This window comes from Amphiura filiformis, chromosome 13 (genome assembly GCF_039555335.1).
Source record: "Amphiura filiformis chromosome 13, Afil_fr2py, whole genome shotgun sequence".
Taxonomy (NCBI): Eukaryota; Metazoa; Echinodermata; class Ophiuroidea; order Amphilepidida; family Amphiuridae; genus Amphiura; species Amphiura filiformis.
In genome coordinates this window covers 27,421,878-27,438,869 of record NC_092640.1, presented here as the reverse complement: position 1 = coordinate 27,438,869, position 16,992 = coordinate 27,421,878, and the positions used below count along the sequence as shown (strand labels likewise).

Genomic DNA, 16,992 nt, shown 5'->3' with positions numbered 1-16,992 from the left:
TCACTAAATTGCTGTTGAAAACACCTACATGTAGCTTAATACATTAAAAACTAAACATCCTATAAATATAGAGTTTTTATCGTACATCTACAACACAAGTTACAACTAATCATAAAATGGAGAATTATAGGACACCCTTTAATATGTAAAATACTGATACGAAATGTTGCACTATTTGGGAATTTACACAAAAGTTAAGTTTTTAAACTTAACTTTAAACTTAGAGTTAAAACTCTAGCTACTTACATTACAATAATATGCAAATAATACTGATTGCGCATAGGAGGTAGCCGTTGAACTAATGGAATGGGATTTGGTCAGCAGTACAAACCAATAACACTATGCCTTTTTACCAGAGGATGATTTAAGGAAGCCCCATCATGCACTGTAAAAGTGTTATCACTAGTGTTTCAACTGCCACTTTACTTTTCAAATCCCATTGAACTCTGTGCAAAAGATGTTGTTTTAGAATTGCCCGTGTGTCATTATTAATTGGTCGATTTCAGATCTAAAGTGATGTATGCATGAAGGATAATTCACGCCTTCTGTAGCTAACATAAAATGTGAAATCGACCAACTTTTAGAAGGTGTTTTTATTGTAAATATATCTGTCCAAATTCAAATTTAACCATGCACGTGTGTATGCAGTGGGCGGGCAGTGGTGTCATGTTCACTCACACAGCTGTGCTAACCGCAAGACTTGCTGGGAAGTGCTTAAATCATCCTCTGCCTTTTTACATACGAACATCATGTCGAAGTCAGTCGGGCATTGCGTCAACTTGACCTCTGTAAACCCTGCAGCTCTTATCATTTCTTCCGCTTTTTCAATACCCCAGGCTGCACCTAATCCCATACCATCTTCATTTAAGGATACTGCCATGCAGTTTAAAACACTGTAGTTATACACCATAGGCGCATATGAGAATTGGATATTCTTAGCCATAGAGCTATGGGTGTAGACATCGTTCATAACGAATGTACCATCAGCCTTCAGCACTTCGTAGCAACCGCGTAATACGTCACCCGGCTGGGCGGTATCATGGACCATATCATTAGCCAAGACAAAGTCAAACTTTCCAGCCCAATCAGATGGAAGTTTGCACGCGTCTTGTTTCGCTACGGTGATGTTATTAAGGTTCTGTTTGAGAGCTTTCGATTGTAAGATTTCAAGCGCTTCGTCACTTGTGTCCATTGCCATTATAGTGCTATTTGGAAAAGCTGCTGCAAGGAGTACACTGGTTGCGCCGCTACCACAACCAACGTCCAAAACACTGGCTCCGGATTCTGAGAAAGCAGATAAAAATATGTTTGTTCTTAAAATGTTTTTCCAGTATGTGGTAAGTTACCTATAGTTGTTTCATTGTCTCGTTTGCCGCACTATGCTGCATATAATTATGCACATAATAGCTCATGATTATTTCATATAACATTTCAAACAACTCGTTAGTATTTATTTCCAATGCTGATTTGGTGCCGCGTCCCTATGTAAACCATAATCAGACAGCCTCATAACCTGTAATCTTTACACAAAATTAAGAGGTACCTCATATTGTCGGTCACAACTTTGACTTTCAACAGGAGACTGGCAACCCAAGTTAGTTAAGGATCAGTGATCTTTTGGACACTGGACCCCAAACTGATCCCTAACTTTGCTTGCCAGTCTCCTGATGAATGTAAAGGTTGTGACCGACATTTCAGGTACGTCTTAATTTTGTATGGAGATCATATGTTTAAATATTTAATATTCTGAAATCTACCAACACATATAAACTTTCATGCTAGACAGCCTCAGCTTGCGCGATAAATTCATAATGGAAAGGTTTGGCTACAAAAACGATTCTCTTATAAACGCATCTATGCACAGTTTCCACCTCGTTACACCTGAGCACATAATTTCATCCAAGAGCTTCCAAGCAAGCAGTGAATTGTCTCTACACAGTCTTTGTTTACACTACACGGTTGAGTGCATAGCATCATAAGAGCTGTGTGAGCTTCTAGCTGGTGACTAGTGGAAAATAGGCATCTGTGATTGGTTTTTGTCAAAACCTCAAGTGTTCCCTTCATCCAATGTGAATGTGGTAAATCTGTTGAAAACGACCTATCCAAGCACAATTTTTGACCAAAATGTAGGTTTTAAAAGTCAAAACCTCAAGTGATCCTTACAATATTTTTCATGTCATTAAATGAAAGAGCACACTTATATTGTCCATATACTAGCTTCATTTCAATGAGCAATGACCAATTCTCTTTAAATTGCAAATCTTGTGCGAAAAGTTACTAGTTTCGCCTGTTTTGTCATATTGTAAAATCAATGAACGCTTACAAATTCACATGTAATCTATCTTCACGTTAGATGCCAGATTTTGTTTTACATTTGTGATATTCCAGCTGAAATCCATACACCACCTATGGACGTTCATAATCTTCCACACAGGAAGAATGGATTACACCATTTGAAATCTACACCCTATGTGGATAACAAGGTCATATCTTCCATAGGGGAGTATGGATTTCAACTGGAATTGCCCAATGTTTCTTTATTATGCGGTATGTGTGGAGAGGTTGGGGTGTGTGGGCCACTGTGGGGTGTGTGGGGGTGAACTGAGTGACCTACCAAGTGCCTCTGTCATGCCTGGTACTGCTGGTATAATATCAGTCAGCAGGTGTTTCTTGTATTTGGCCTCTGTCATGTCGTCTGTGGCTGTCCAGTATATATCGCTGTAATCTGAGTAGGACACCCCTATACAATAAGCAAATAAATACCTTAACATATAACGTTTGTAACAGAAAATGTAGCAAAGCTTAGCAATTACAAAAGTAAACATAATAAACTAATACAAGTATGTGTCAAAAACTGCAAGAAGACCACAAAATGGGACAGAAGAACCAAACAAGAAGAAAAAAAACAAGCCGAAAGAAAAACAACTAGGAAACGTAAGTAATAAGAAGTAGGAGAAACAAATCAACAAAATGAAGATGTGGAGGAAAGGACAACGCCTGAAAATTAGAATAATATTACGAAAACGACGAAGATGATGATGATGATGATGATATTGATGAACAACGACTTCAAGGAAGAATAAACAAGTACAAGCGCGATCATACCTTTAGGTCCATCCTTCTTAAAGCAGTTTGAAATTTTACCAAATACTTCGGCCAGAGCAGGAACAGTCACTGAATAAGCTGCGCTACTATCTGTAGACCCTGCTCTTGTTAATGCATTACGTCGACGTGGTGGTAGCAAGAATCGATCAACTCCGGAGGAATCTGTTGATAACTCAACGATTTTGCCTGTGACCATAGCTCCAAGCCACTCTCTAACGTAGCTGCAGGTAAACAAATAAATGAATTGGTTTTAAATAATGGTTTAGACCCATTGACAAGAATTTAACATGAGTTGTACGTATTCGAAGGAATAAATACTTCCATTTGCATTTTCCTTACAGTTGAGACTAACTGTCAATTAGTCTCAACTGTAAGGTCTATTAATAATGATACCGCATGTCATTAATCAATTTTATCATTTTTATTGTAAAATTATTATAATTATGAAAACTTTTCCTGGGAAACTTTTCAAATAGGTGAATTGCAGGTAACTATGAAAACTTTTCCCGGGAAACTTTTCAAATAAGTGAATTGCAGTAAGTCAAAGTGTTAGGTTGCTGGCTAATAGAACACAATCAACTAATGCAATCCTACCGTTCTTTTGAATCTGTGGCTTGGGCAATCTCTTCAGAAGATTTTGGTTCGTCCCATTCCGCCATCTTTTCAAACAGTCCAGTCTGAACGCCCAATGCTACAGACAAACACAGGTGGCCATCGGTGACCAACTGGAACATTCTCCCTGTAAAGTCATCTTCAGTTTCTGTTGTTGACGCCATGTTGCTGAAACAAGAATGTGAAACAGGAGACGACCGAATCAGGAAATATTACCCATAAGACACTACGCGAGTCGATTAGATACGTGTTTGAGGTGGCTATACACTGTAAAGTATTAATTAGTCAAAAAATGGTCTAATTGGGCTAATTTAGAATTAGTCATGCAAGATATTTTTTCTTTAATTCTAGAAATGCTGCTGAAATTGTGTATTTGTAATGCCAAAAGAATTATTAATAACATTTCACATCAATTTGCATCATTTTACAATATCTTCATGACTTAAAATATTCAATTTGTACAAAATATCAAATTGCATGACTAATCATAGACTTAAAGGAAGATTTCGTGATCCTAGCATCCTCTTTTTATGACATTTTTCAGTACATATCCACGAAAAAGCCTATTCCCAAAATTTCAGTTGATTCCGATTTTGCGTTTGCGAGTTATGCATGATTATGTGTATTACACTGCTCCATAGACAATGCGTTGTAATTTCGTTCTGGTGCACCAGAACGAAATTCAAATTTCACGATATCTTTGCAAAACGAATTAATCTGCAAGAAATATTTTGTACATAAACATTATGTAGCCAGAGGTTTCCAGCGATATAAAAATCTCAACTTTTTTTGAGAAAAATGGGGGGATGAGGCTGTGGATCACGAAATGCCCCTTTAAGACTTCGTAATTTAATTACTCATTAACGTGAATTACTAATTAAATTACTAATTGAATGACTAATTATTGATAAAAAGACTAATATGTGATTACGAATTAATCAATAATTAGTCATTCAATTAGTAATTTGACTAATGATTAGTCAACAATTAGTCATTCACGTGGTAATTTAGTTAGTAATTCACGTAAATGACTAATTAAATCACGAAGTTTTATTAGTCAATGATTAGTCATGCAATTTGATATTTTGTACATATTGACTATTTTACTTTATAGCGGAGATTTTATTCAATTTCAATTTGGGGACTCTATAAAGAATAACATAATAATAATAACATAATAACAACAAAATAATAATTTGAAGGAATTTACAGCTGTCCATCTATACAAGTAGCTAGCCTAAGAGCTGTAAAAGCAAGTGGAAGGTATCCTTAGCCTTAGACATGTATGATGTATTTTATATGAGTGAACGCACATCCAGAATTTACCTTAAGTGGTGCAGCTGCATGCGTGCATATATTTCATCATGGAGTAACAGCATTTGCTATACATGCAGAATTCATTTCAAAATAATACTCACCTTACAGCGCTTGAATAATTTCAAATTTAAGCATAAAGCTAAGCCGAGAGAGAATCAAGCTAGCAAGAGCTGTGCACTGTACGGCGACAAATGTACGCACATATACATTGTACAGTTCAGATTCATTATGCATTCAGTTGTGTTTTGCCTAGGTCACAGTTTGCACTTTGCTCCCTTTCAAAGAAATGGTACGGAAAGCTGTATGGGATATTCACACACAAATCATTAACCATAGGATTTAAAGCGACTCCCTTGACCCTAAAACTATTTATTTATTTATTTATTTATTTATTTATTTATTTATTTATTTATTTATTTATTTAAGATCTTTTTGTTAAAAACTCAAAATAAATAACGAAAAGTGGACAAAACAAATCATATCAATAAGGGGTGGTGCAATAATTATGTGTACCCCTGGGGGTGAATTCTCAAAATGGTCTGCCAAAAAATAGCTGCCCCCCCCTTCTGGCCATGGCCAAAAAATTGTTTCCCCCCCCCCTTTCGACGTGCCAAAAAACCTTTGCCCCCCTTTTGACGTGTGCAAAAAATCTTTGCCCCCCCCCTTACACATGCAAGATTTTGGGGAACCCGAATTTGAAACCTTAAATTGTCTTATCATATAATGCGAGCGCAGCGAGCAGGAAATTTTGCATATTTGAATGTGTTCCTAACGTTTTCCTACGCCTTTTTAGGGCGTAATATAAAATGGTACCCAAAATATCAGTGCCAAAATTGCTTGCCCCCCCCTTTCGACCTGCCAAAAATCGCTTGACCCCCTTTTGACCTGCCAAAAATGCTTGCCCCCCTTTTGGCCTGCCAAAAATCTTTGCCCCCCCTATAATTCACCCCGGGGTACACATAATTATTGCACCACCCCTAATGACAGTTGTATCTTCACTTCTCTGTTCAGCAACAGCAACACCATCGGAGTGGCAGACAATTCCGCCAAAAGTACTGCTCAGAATCATCAAACTGATGTTGGAGTTTTTAATTGGTCTCCTTTCGCTATTCAACTATATAGTTTACCTCACTTTCAGTCTTGTCGTACTGGCAAGGTCTATAAATACAGACTCGTGTATCTCTTGGGCGAGCTCTTCGTGCACTTTCTCAGAAAATCGGGCATAATAAGTAGCAGGTTTTTTGGAATTTGGAATTATATATTAATATGTTTCCTGTCTCCTAATTTGTGTAACCACTTCTGAATTGGATATACTGGATTAATTTGCCGCATGCATCTTAAATAAATAGGGAAAAAACAGCTTATGGTACCTTTATCCCAATAACTTAAATCCTCTCAGGCCATTATGGACATAACTACAGTAAAGTATTATAGAATTTATATTATTTATAGTACGGGCTCGTATTATATAATTTATTATTATAAATATTCATTAATTATGTGGAATAAATATCATTAACATGATAAGGATATATCAATTTCCCCAGAAGGAAAAGTAGGGAGTGGAGGGTGGGAATTGATCCTAATCGTATCCGATTGACTGTAGATAAGAATGTGACTATTCAAAACCCGCAGATAATGCGTCACAGCTACCAAAAATTTAAAGAAAATGAACGCTCATTGGCTGAACAAAAAAAGACGATACCCGACATGCCCGAATACTCCAGAACCAATTGCCAACGAAAACAACATCATCCTACCGTTTCTCTGCTGATGTTTACGTTCTAGCCGCATCGCATGTCATGAACTAAACATGTCGCAAACAGTTTAGGGGTTTTCATGTGGAAGTATGCCAATAATGTTATTGTATTTTATGACAGATTTGCATTTTATTTTTCGTGACAGATTGGTTTGCAGTTTGTAGCGGAGCATGTTTTCTTTTCAATAATATTTATAGCATATTATACGACACTTCTAAAAGCTTCTTCTAAAATGAACCACTTTTAGTGTAAAATTTGATGCAGATATGACACAAACTTCATCTTAGTTTCAAATTAAAGCTACAGCTCACGAGTTTTATTCCGTTTTTGGTAAAAACGTCAAAATTAATGCATATTTGAATTATTTTACAAAAGATAACGATTACAAGTAACAACAGCGACATGCTGCAAATTGTTTAGCAGCTCTTCAACATTCTCACATTGCTGATGGTGTTTTCCTGCCAGTACAACGTGTCAATCACAATTCTCGCTTTGATGAATATCCGAAGTTAAACAAAAGAATAAGCATTTGAGCACAGGGTACCGTGTTATCTGTATGGGATATTCCAGATAATAAGGTACACCCCTTATTATAATAGAGGAGTATTACTTAATGCAAGAAAATGTTTGGATTTCCAATTGTGCTTACTGAAAACGCTTGTTAATGCAATTAAACGAAGTGAAATCACGAAATTGTCCAAATGAGCCTCTCAAACTGAAAATTTCTAATTTTGATTTCCTGCTTGATTTTTGGGATCTATTTGGCCTTTGAACACTTTTACAGTTTGGATTTCCAACAATCTTAATTGGACAAAACGTCCGAAAATCCGAACTACTCTATAGCGGTGTGCACATCTATTTTTCTGCATGGAATCCCAATGAAACAAAGCGATCGCCCTTTTAACTGCGTGATATGACCAAATGTACATGTAGAAAAGTTTTTATCGTGTATCTAAAACAGAAGTTACATGCGAAAGGTTTTATGAAGAGTTGAATATAAGGTAGACACAAGATATATCCGAAAGGTTTTATGAAGTAAGAGCTTAATTATATAAGGAAAAGTGGAAAACGTTGCACTGTTGTAAACTAAATATTACAACGGTCTTCATGGCCGCAACAATTGAAAGTTTTACTCTGCTACACATAATTATTATAGCAATATGCAACGTGACTATTGATTGCTGAAATGATCGAGGTTGTCGCCTGAGTGGCACGGTGAAGTTGGCTCGAGATTAGAGATTAGAAATTCGTTATTCCGTTGAATATTACACTTTTAATCGTTTTTCTGCATCGATCAAGGGTATTTTAAAATTTTTGACCTTCGTTATTTTGGGGCGAATTCCGACCTAATAATCACTTTTATGTATCAATCAAGTGTTCTGGAGTATTTTGACACTAATTTTGGATATTCAAAAATTTTAGCCAAAATGTCAAAAAATTTGAACTTCGTTATTTGGGTGAATTTTTGAATGCTCGCAAATGGTGTCAAAAGACTTAAGCTATACATAAGAGTTGTTGTTAGGTCGAAATTTGGCCAGATAACGAAGATCCAAAATTTTGAATATTTTTGTCAAAATTTTCGGATGTCCAAAAAATAGCGTCAAAAAACTGTAGAAGACTTGAACGATACATAAGAGGGGTTTTTTAGGTCGAAATTCATCAAAGTAAGGAATTTCAAAACTTTATATTCAACGTATTGAATTATTCAATTGCGAATGTTTAATCTCTAATCTAATCTCGAGCCAACTTCACCACGCTGCCTGAGTTGAACTACATGAATGGGCTTTGGTTTAACCAATGACCCTAGGCTTTTTACATATGAACATCGCGTCCATGTCCGTCGGCCATTGCCGTAACTGAACCTCTGTAAAACCTGCTGCTCGTATCATTTCTTCTGCTTTTTCAATACCCCAGGCTGCACCTAATCCCATACCATCTTCATTTAAGGATACTGACATACAACTAAAAACACTGAAGTTATACACCATAGATGCATATGGGAACGGAATATTCTTAGCCATTGAGCTGTGGGTGTAGACATCCTTCATAACGAATGTACCATCAGTCTTCAGCACTTCGTAGCAGCAACGTAATACGTCTCCCGGCTGGGCGGTATCGTGGACCATATCATTAGCCAAGACAAAATCAAACTTTCCAGCCCAATCTGAAGGAAGCGTAGACGCGTCTTGTTTCGCTACGGTGATGTTATTCAGGTTCTGTTTGAGAGCTTTCGATTGTAAGATTTCAAGCGCTTCATCACTTGTGTCCACTGCCAAAACAGTGCTATTCGGAAAGGCATCTGCAAAAAGTAAAGTGGTTGCCCCGCTGCCACAACCAATATCCAAAACACTGGCTCCGGATTCTGAGAAAGTAGATACAAATTGGGTTCGTTTTAAGCATGTCAAGTGTATTTCGAGTAAGTTATGATTAACATTGTTTCATTATTTTATTGTTTCATAGGTATGGTATTAATCACTTTGCAGTATTGCTGCACAAAATACATGTTTATTTCACATGAAATAATACGTAATACAAGGGGTGGGGGTAAGCATGGGTGGGGACCTACCAAGTGCCTCTGTCATGCCTGGTACTGCTGGTACAATATCAACCAAAAGGTGTTTCTTGTATTTGTCCTCAGTCATGCCATTAACCGATTTCCAGTATACATCACTGTAGTCTGAATAGGATACCCCTATGGTAAGAATAATGAAAATGTGACCGCTAAAGGGCCAAAAATAGTTTTGTGCTATCTACGAACTATCGTTATTGAGTTATTTAACAAACAACCAAATGCCTTTTTTTTTTTTGGTTGCACAGGGGTAAAAAATTCAACATACTCCGATTTTAGCCAAAATGGTGGCAAATTGTTCGTATAGCTGAATGGAATCATTGCATATAACAAGTAAAGTAAACAGAAGGCAGGTTCTAAAGCTTATGTTGATTCTTATAATTATCAAGATGAGCAATTTGACACCATTTTTGCCAAATATTGAAATATTTACCCTATGTACCATGTGTACAGCCACAAATGTAACATTTTACCGGATGAAATTAGGTTTTTGAAACTCAATAACAACTAGAAGGCTATATATTTGTACACAAATACGGCTATACCCGCATGTTATCGGTGTACACAAACTTACAGTCCTTATTTGCTGAGGACTTAGGTTGCTGTTGTCAGTCTCTCTAATTCACAGTGAAGCTATGCAATTTGATGGATTGAAATTCACAATACGCAATTTGATTAGGGAAAGCTATTCCAGAGGGAGTATGTAAATTAAATGGAACAGCTATTTTGGGACCATTTCAGAGAGAGTATGTAAATTAAATGGAACAGCCAAAGCTATGTAATTTAAATGGAACAGAATTAACGCTTCACACATAGTATTTCCAATCATCATCTATAATTATTATAATACGCTATTGAAATTCACAATATGCAATTTGATTAGGGGAAAGCTATTCCAGATGGAGTATGTTAATGGAACAGCCATTTCAGAGGGAGTATGTAAATTAAATGGAAGAGCCTATTTTGTGGCCATTCCAGAGGGCTTATGTAAATTAAATAGAACAGCCAATGGGTATGTAATTTAACTAGAACAGCCTTAACGTTTATGCTATACGCTATTGTCTGTGAATCTGTTTAGTCCTACGTGTATCGGGAGGGATGGGATGGGCGTTATGAACAATATAGTTATCAGGTGCAATCTGTGTACAAACTCTAAGCGCTGAAGCTGCTTTATTTGATGATAAACGGACGGCCCTTTTTAACATTTGGGGCCCTGGGGCCCATAATATTTGACTTATGAGGCTCGTGTACATATGTTGAAGTATAATTCTCAAGTGCTATCTGTAGACTCAAGCTGGGCACTGTAGCTGCTTTATTTACTGAGTAACGGCTGGCCCTATGTTTTAGCGTTTTGGGCCCCCTGGGGCCAATGGTGTGACATATGGGGTTCATATGTACAAATAACAATATAATTCTCAAGTACAATCTGTGTACCAACTCTAAACTCTAAAGTTGCTTTATTTGATGAAAAACGGCCGGGCCTTTGCTTTAACATTTGGGTCGCCGGGGCCCATAATATTTGACTTATGGGGCTCATGTGCATATGTTGAATATAATTCTCAAGTGCTATCAGCAGACTCAAGCTGGACATTGTAGCTGCTTTCTTTACGGAATAACGACCGGTCCTATGTGTTAGCCTTTGGGGCCCTGGGGCCCATATTATGTGACACATGGGGTTCATATATACATATAACACTATAATGCTGAAGACCTATTAGTGTACCAAATCTAAACCCTGTAGCTCCTTTATTTGTTGAGAAACGACTGGCCCTTTGTTTTAACATTTGGGCCTCTGGGGCCCCTAGCCTTAAACATCTGGGGCCAAAATGGGCAAAAGGCAATTTATAACTTAGGTCCCATACATGTGCCACATATGAACTCTAGTTTTATAGCTAGCCTTGTCAATCTGTTGCCTCTTATTTTAACATTTGGGGCCATGTGGGGCTCATGTATACTTGTATATGTAGAGTACCCCTGGATCTATCAGTGTACCAACTCAGGGCCCTGAGGCTGCTTCATTTAATGAGAAACAGCATGCTTTTTATTTTTACATTTGGACCCCTGGGGCCCGTGACCTTTGACCTCTGGGGCCAGGATGTGCAAAGGATAAATCTACGGGGTAGGGCCCATAAGTGTACCATATATGGGCCCTGGGGCCCTTGTAGTTTTAGCGCTAGCCCTGTCAATCTGTTGTCCCTTATTTTAACATTTGGGGCCCTAGGACCCATAATATATGACATATGGGGCTCATGTATACTTGTATATAGAGTACCCCTGGGGCTATCAGTGTACCAACTCAGGGTCCTGAGGCTGCTTCATTTGATGAGAAACGGCATGCTTTGTATTTTTACATTTGGGCCCCTGGGGCCCGTGACCTTTGACCTCTGGGACCAAGATGGGCAAAGGATAAATCTACGGGGTAGGGCCCATGAGTGTACTACAAATGGGCCCTGTCGCCCTTGTAGTTTGAGCGCTAGCCTTGACAGAATGTTGTGTTTGATGGAGGAGGAGGAGGAAGAAGAAATGGAAGAGAAGAAACCATAGGATGGCAATATACCCGTTCATGCTTTGCATGCGGGTATAATATCATAGGTCGTAGATAGCACAAACTATACACTTTGTTATCAGACGAGTAATTTGGTATATCTTGAAAGTTACAACAATATCGGAGCATTTCCTTTTTTTTACCCTTGTATAACCTTTTGTGACCTTACACGGTCACCAGGGATCAAATCCAAAATAGCTCCTCGTCATATTGAAACTTGACAAGCTTGTTGATTTTTTTTTACATTCAATAATCAGTGTTTTTTTTATAATTTAAATCGGATTTTTTCTTTCTCCCTAATCACATAACATAAAGTTCTTCAACACAACGCCTGACAATCCAATTGTGAAATAAAAATCAAACAAATTATCAAAATAGTGTTGATGAATCATTTGAAAATTAGAAATAAATCAAGGTGATTTTCATTGAAAAAATTGTTAGTGGGTTAATACCTACAAGTGGTTCTAACAATTATTTAAAATCATACGAACATCAAAATAGGCTAATGCAGATGATATTTAACCAAAATGACATTGAATTGTCCATAATTAATCAAATGTAAATAAAAAGATTTAAATTTGTGAAAGAAGCAATCGCAATTCAAGCAATCTTGATGGTTAATTACTGGTGGTGATGAGATGATGATGATGATGATGATGATGATGATGATGATGATGATGATGATGATGATGATGATGATGACGATGACGACGACGACGACGACGACGACGACGACGACGACGACGACGACGACGAAAACAAGTGCAAGCACAATCATACCTTTTGGTCCGTCTTTCTTGAAGCAGTTTACAATTTTACCAAACACTTCCGCCAGAGCAGGAATAAGCAGAGATGACGCAGCGCTACTGTCTGTAGACCCTGCTCTTGTTAATGCATTACGTCGACGTGGTGGTAGCAAGAATCGATCCACTCCTGAGGAATCTGTTGATAACTCAACAATACTGCCTGTGACCATAGCTCCAAGCCACTCCCTAACGTAGCTGCATGTAAGCAAATAAATTATTGAATTGGTTTTATTTCAAATAAAGGGTTTTGACAGAGTTTGGTGTAGTATTTAAAGGAGGAAACACCTGGGTCGGATTTACCTTTTGGTGTGGGGGGGGGGGCTGGGCCAGGCCAAAATTTGGAGGCCCCAAACTCATCGTGAGGAAAGCATCAGGATGTGTAAGCAAGTGATCAAGTTTTTGTTTCAAATACAAATAGGGGACCTAAGTTCAACAGTGGTGGCATGTGCAGTTCAAGTTAAAGGTAGACGAGCTTATTTTGATCCGATTTTATTAGAACATTGTCCCGCGAACGCGAACGCGCGAAAAAATTTGAATTTCAGACAATTTTATCCCAGAATAAAAGTTGAATTTGCTACGTAATTTTGGTCCAAAACATGGTATTTTCGAGCTAAAAAGGAATATGCACAAGTCAATTTTGGGGCCCGGGTCTATCTGGCCCAATGGTAAATTTCTTAGAAACATGTAACGTATAGCTCTTCATAACATTTATATAAAAACGTTTTCAAATAAGCAAGTCATACTAGTCTTATAGCTAATTATAGAACACAAGCAACGATGCAATCTTACCGTTCTTTGGAATCCGTGGCTTGGGCAATTTCTTCACAAGATTTGGGTTCGTTCCATTCCGTCATCTTTTCAAACAGTCCGGTCTGAACTCCTAATGCTACAGATAAGCACAGATGGCTATCAGTGACCAACTTGGACATTCTTCCCGAAAAGTCATTTTCTGTCTCTGTTGTTGACGTCATGTTGCTGAAATTTGAGACAGATAACCATCAGAGGATATCGGCATAAAAATGTTCCACCAAAATATCCTCCAAATGGCTTCAATTAGGCTTCATTTTGAAAATGTTTCCAACATTTGTCCAAAACATTTCTGAAGGGGAGGAGAAACCTCAGCGTATGGATAAAAATACAAAAGTGGTCGTTTGGATTCCATTTTCGACATCAATACTATATTCATACCGATTTTCATTAATTTGCGCTAAAACTTCTAAAATCAATAATGTCGTTATTTTCAACAGATGTTCAATATCAACATATATATATATGCTCATTATAATACAATAGCATTTTGTGAGTTAATATTAATAGTTGTATTATTGCTACTGTTATAATAAAATTGGTCATATATTATTTTCAAAACAGTAATAACTACCAGCATTTAATTAATATTATTAACTAAAAAAAGCAAGTATACTATTTATTAGTGGTTGTTTAAAAAGAATTATTGTAAAAAGGAAAATATTTGTTGTTTTTTATTCCGTCCATATGTGTTTTGTTTGAAAAAAAAAGTTATATGCCCATTTATTGATTGACCCATAATAAAAATTTTAAATATGATTATCAAAGTAGCCATTACCAATATTATCAAATTATATTATATTGAATTGTATAGCAATCCGTTGTGTAGGGGGATGTATGGGTGTGTGAGATGTGTGTGGGGTGTTAATATTAGGTTAAGATAATCTTCGGAAACTGACCCAGAATTCCAACCAAAAGTTTTCCAAACCAATTTTCTCGCCAATTTTAAATTTTTTTCCTAAATTTGGCTAAAAAACAATGAATGAGGGTCTTCAACAAACCGAAATGGCTGAAAATGCACCCTATTTAGTAGGCCCTACAATACAAGTGTCTACCCCTTGTAAAGATGCAAACCAGATTTAAGATAAATAGCACCATCATTGTTCAACTTTTCTTTAAAATGACACAGTTTTACATTACATCAAACAACCGTGTGGGACAAGGTCTTCCATAAATAGAAAATAATAATACTCCTGAGAATGTGTTATACCCCTTCAGAGGCAAATTTCACAATTAAAAATACTCTGACATAATCCCCCATGTAAGCTACACAAATTATGTTTTTACTCACTTTGGACCCCTTACGTAACTCCCGGAAGAGAATTACCAAACGGTCGAAGAGTGTAACACGGTTATTTCTGTGTGGTTTATGGTCCAACGGAAATCGCGCCCGGGAATCGCGCATGCTGCCATCTTCGGTTTCATCCTAACGAAGATCCCTCCTTTGTGAAAGCAGCACCACAAAATATAGAGCCATCCTTTGCATTAGGAGTTCTACGATCATCCAGCCCGAGAGGGCTGAGCCCGCTGATTTCCATAGTAACAAAACCCCGTTAAAAGGGTTAAACAGCGTCAAGGGTTTATCATTTAAAATTAATGTTGGTAATTGTGTTGATCCAAGGATGTAAGTAGTCGTCCAAAGTATTTATATCATAAATGTCAATACAATACACCAATTGCGAATCGTGAACACCACTATCGATATGAGTATTTATTACGTAAAGTCAAATACAACATGTACAATACTCGCTCGTAATAGTATACCCCCTATAGCAGTTCATGAAGCCCGCTATATGGCTATTACGCGCAGGCTATACATCTCATACATATTTTCCTGTCATCTGATTGGTTAAAATGGGGGTCACATGACATGTGTTATTTCTGCTTTCAGGCCAAAACAAAAAAAAAAGAACTATCGCAGGGTGATGGTACCTAATACAGGGTGGGTGATAGTAGGCCTACTCCTCCTAAAGCTACTATCATCCTGCGATAGTTCATGGCATACTCTCGTGAAACAGGACAGTTTATCATTTAAAATTAATGTGCACATCTCGAACCAGAACACAAATCATTATGATCATGGCCAACTCGCAGAATAAAATTCCACTGCAGTTCGATCGACCTGTAACTCTCGTTCTAGCCTGGTAACGGATGAGGATTTGTTCGGAATTATAGGAGAATATAGTGCTGACACCAACAAGCAAATCAAATGTGCAAAAAGTGCCTTCAAGGCGAGTAATATTAGGCTACTCGTCTCACGGCGGTGTTGGAGAAGTTGCAACATTTTCATGGTAAATTAAGCGTCGTCCAATCGTGTGCGCTGCATGCATATGTTCAATCAACAAAACAAAGCAAGTAAGGCTGGCCTAGCCTTGACTATGCCTAGCCTATTGATGCCTAGCTAGGCCTATGTCTCTTGGCTTATAAATGTCCTTGTAGGTTTAATTGAGCAGGGCCAATACTCCCCAAGAATTGCAAGCCAAGTGTCCGAATACAAAAATAAGCTTATAGTCGTTAAATCGTGTGTGCTGCATGCATATGTTCAATCAACAAAACAAAGCAAGTAAGGCCGGCCTAGCCTTGACTAGGCCAAGCCTACTGATGCCTAGCTAGACCTATGTCTCTTGGCCTATGTCCTTGTAGGTTAAATTGACCTAAGCTTAAATGAGGAGGGCCAATACTCTTCCAGAATTGCAAGCCATGGGTCCGAATACTAAAATACTTTTAACCAATTACCAATCAGATGCCAAAAAATATGTTTGAGGTGTACAAAACAAATATAGACTGGAGATGACAGTCTCGGGGAAAAAGTATACCCATTTTGCCTGACCCTGATCCCATTAGGACTCAAGCGTGTGTCAACCCAGACCGACCGGTTAAACAAACAAATACTCACCCTTATTGAGCTATTAGCCTAGCTTATGCTGAATATCTGTCATATTTCAAATGCAATTAGACTTTAAGCGTGCAGTGTCCACTGTATTAAGAAACACGAATGCACGTCCTGATGTTACATAGCAATATATGCCTATGCAATGGACATAGAGGGCCTCCCTTTAATTTGACATCTACGCAGATGATGGTGGATGCGATATCGTAATTTTTGACGTCGCCATTGGATTAACACATAATCATGAAATCTTCACAAACAATTCTAAATTTGTTATGTGGTGTCAAAGCAAAATTATCTTACTCTAAAACTGTTGGGGTACGACAATGTACCACACTGTAAGTATGTTGTTTTTCAATTTATAACTGCTAACCGTGTATTTTGAATGGGGCTATATCAGCCTTGTATTTTCGCCAGCCTAGAACGTCACGTGACGCGTGTCCTATGCCACCTGCATCTACGTGTCTGCCACGTGTCTCATATTATGTTTTATGTTAATCAGAAAAGAAATTGGATTGGAAGGGTACGTTTTCATTTTAAATATAAATTAATTGGAATTGTAATTTTTTTTTACCCGGGAT

The 16,992-nt window shown here is 37.6% G+C and overlaps 2 protein-coding genes across 4 annotated transcripts; both read right to left on the bottom strand.

Annotated features, from left to right (window-relative positions):
* Window positions 1–209: 209 nt before the first annotated feature.
* Window positions 210–5,273, bottom strand: LOC140168187 (S-adenosylmethionine-dependent methyltransferase Rv2258c-like). Of its 2 annotated transcripts, XM_072191516.1 has the most exons (6): window positions 5,136–5,273; window positions 3,700–3,885; window positions 3,106–3,326; window positions 2,615–2,740; window positions 731–1,284; window positions 219–345 (listed from the first exon to the last, which is right to left on the bottom strand). In XM_072191516.1, the coding sequence occupies exons 2-6, from the start codon at window positions 3,879–3,881 to the stop codon at window positions 340–342; spliced, it is 1,089 nt and encodes a 362-aa protein (XP_072047617.1). In that variant the 5' UTR covers window positions 3,882–3,885; window positions 5,136–5,273; the 3' UTR covers window positions 219–339. The 2 variants fall into 2 exon arrangements, with proteins under 2 accessions (XP_072047616.1, XP_072047617.1); XM_072191515.1 differs by having other exon boundaries at window positions 210–1,284.
* A 1,833-nt stretch (window positions 5,274–7,106) lies between these two features.
* Window positions 7,107–15,032, bottom strand: LOC140168186 (S-adenosylmethionine-dependent methyltransferase Rv2258c-like). Of its 2 annotated transcripts, XM_072191513.1 has the most exons (5): window positions 14,813–15,032; window positions 13,504–13,689; window positions 12,689–12,909; window positions 9,361–9,486; window positions 7,107–9,156 (listed from the first exon to the last, which is right to left on the bottom strand). In XM_072191513.1, exons 2-5 carry the CDS (start codon window positions 13,683–13,685, stop codon window positions 8,585–8,587), a joined length of 1,101 nt encoding a protein of 366 aa, XP_072047614.1. In that variant the 5' UTR covers window positions 13,686–13,689; window positions 14,813–15,032; the 3' UTR covers window positions 7,107–8,584. The 2 variants fall into 2 exon arrangements, with proteins under 2 accessions (XP_072047614.1, XP_072047615.1); XM_072191514.1 differs by lacking the exon at window positions 14,813–15,032 and having other exon boundaries at window positions 13,504–13,730.
* Window positions 15,033–16,992: the final 1,960 nt, after the last annotated feature.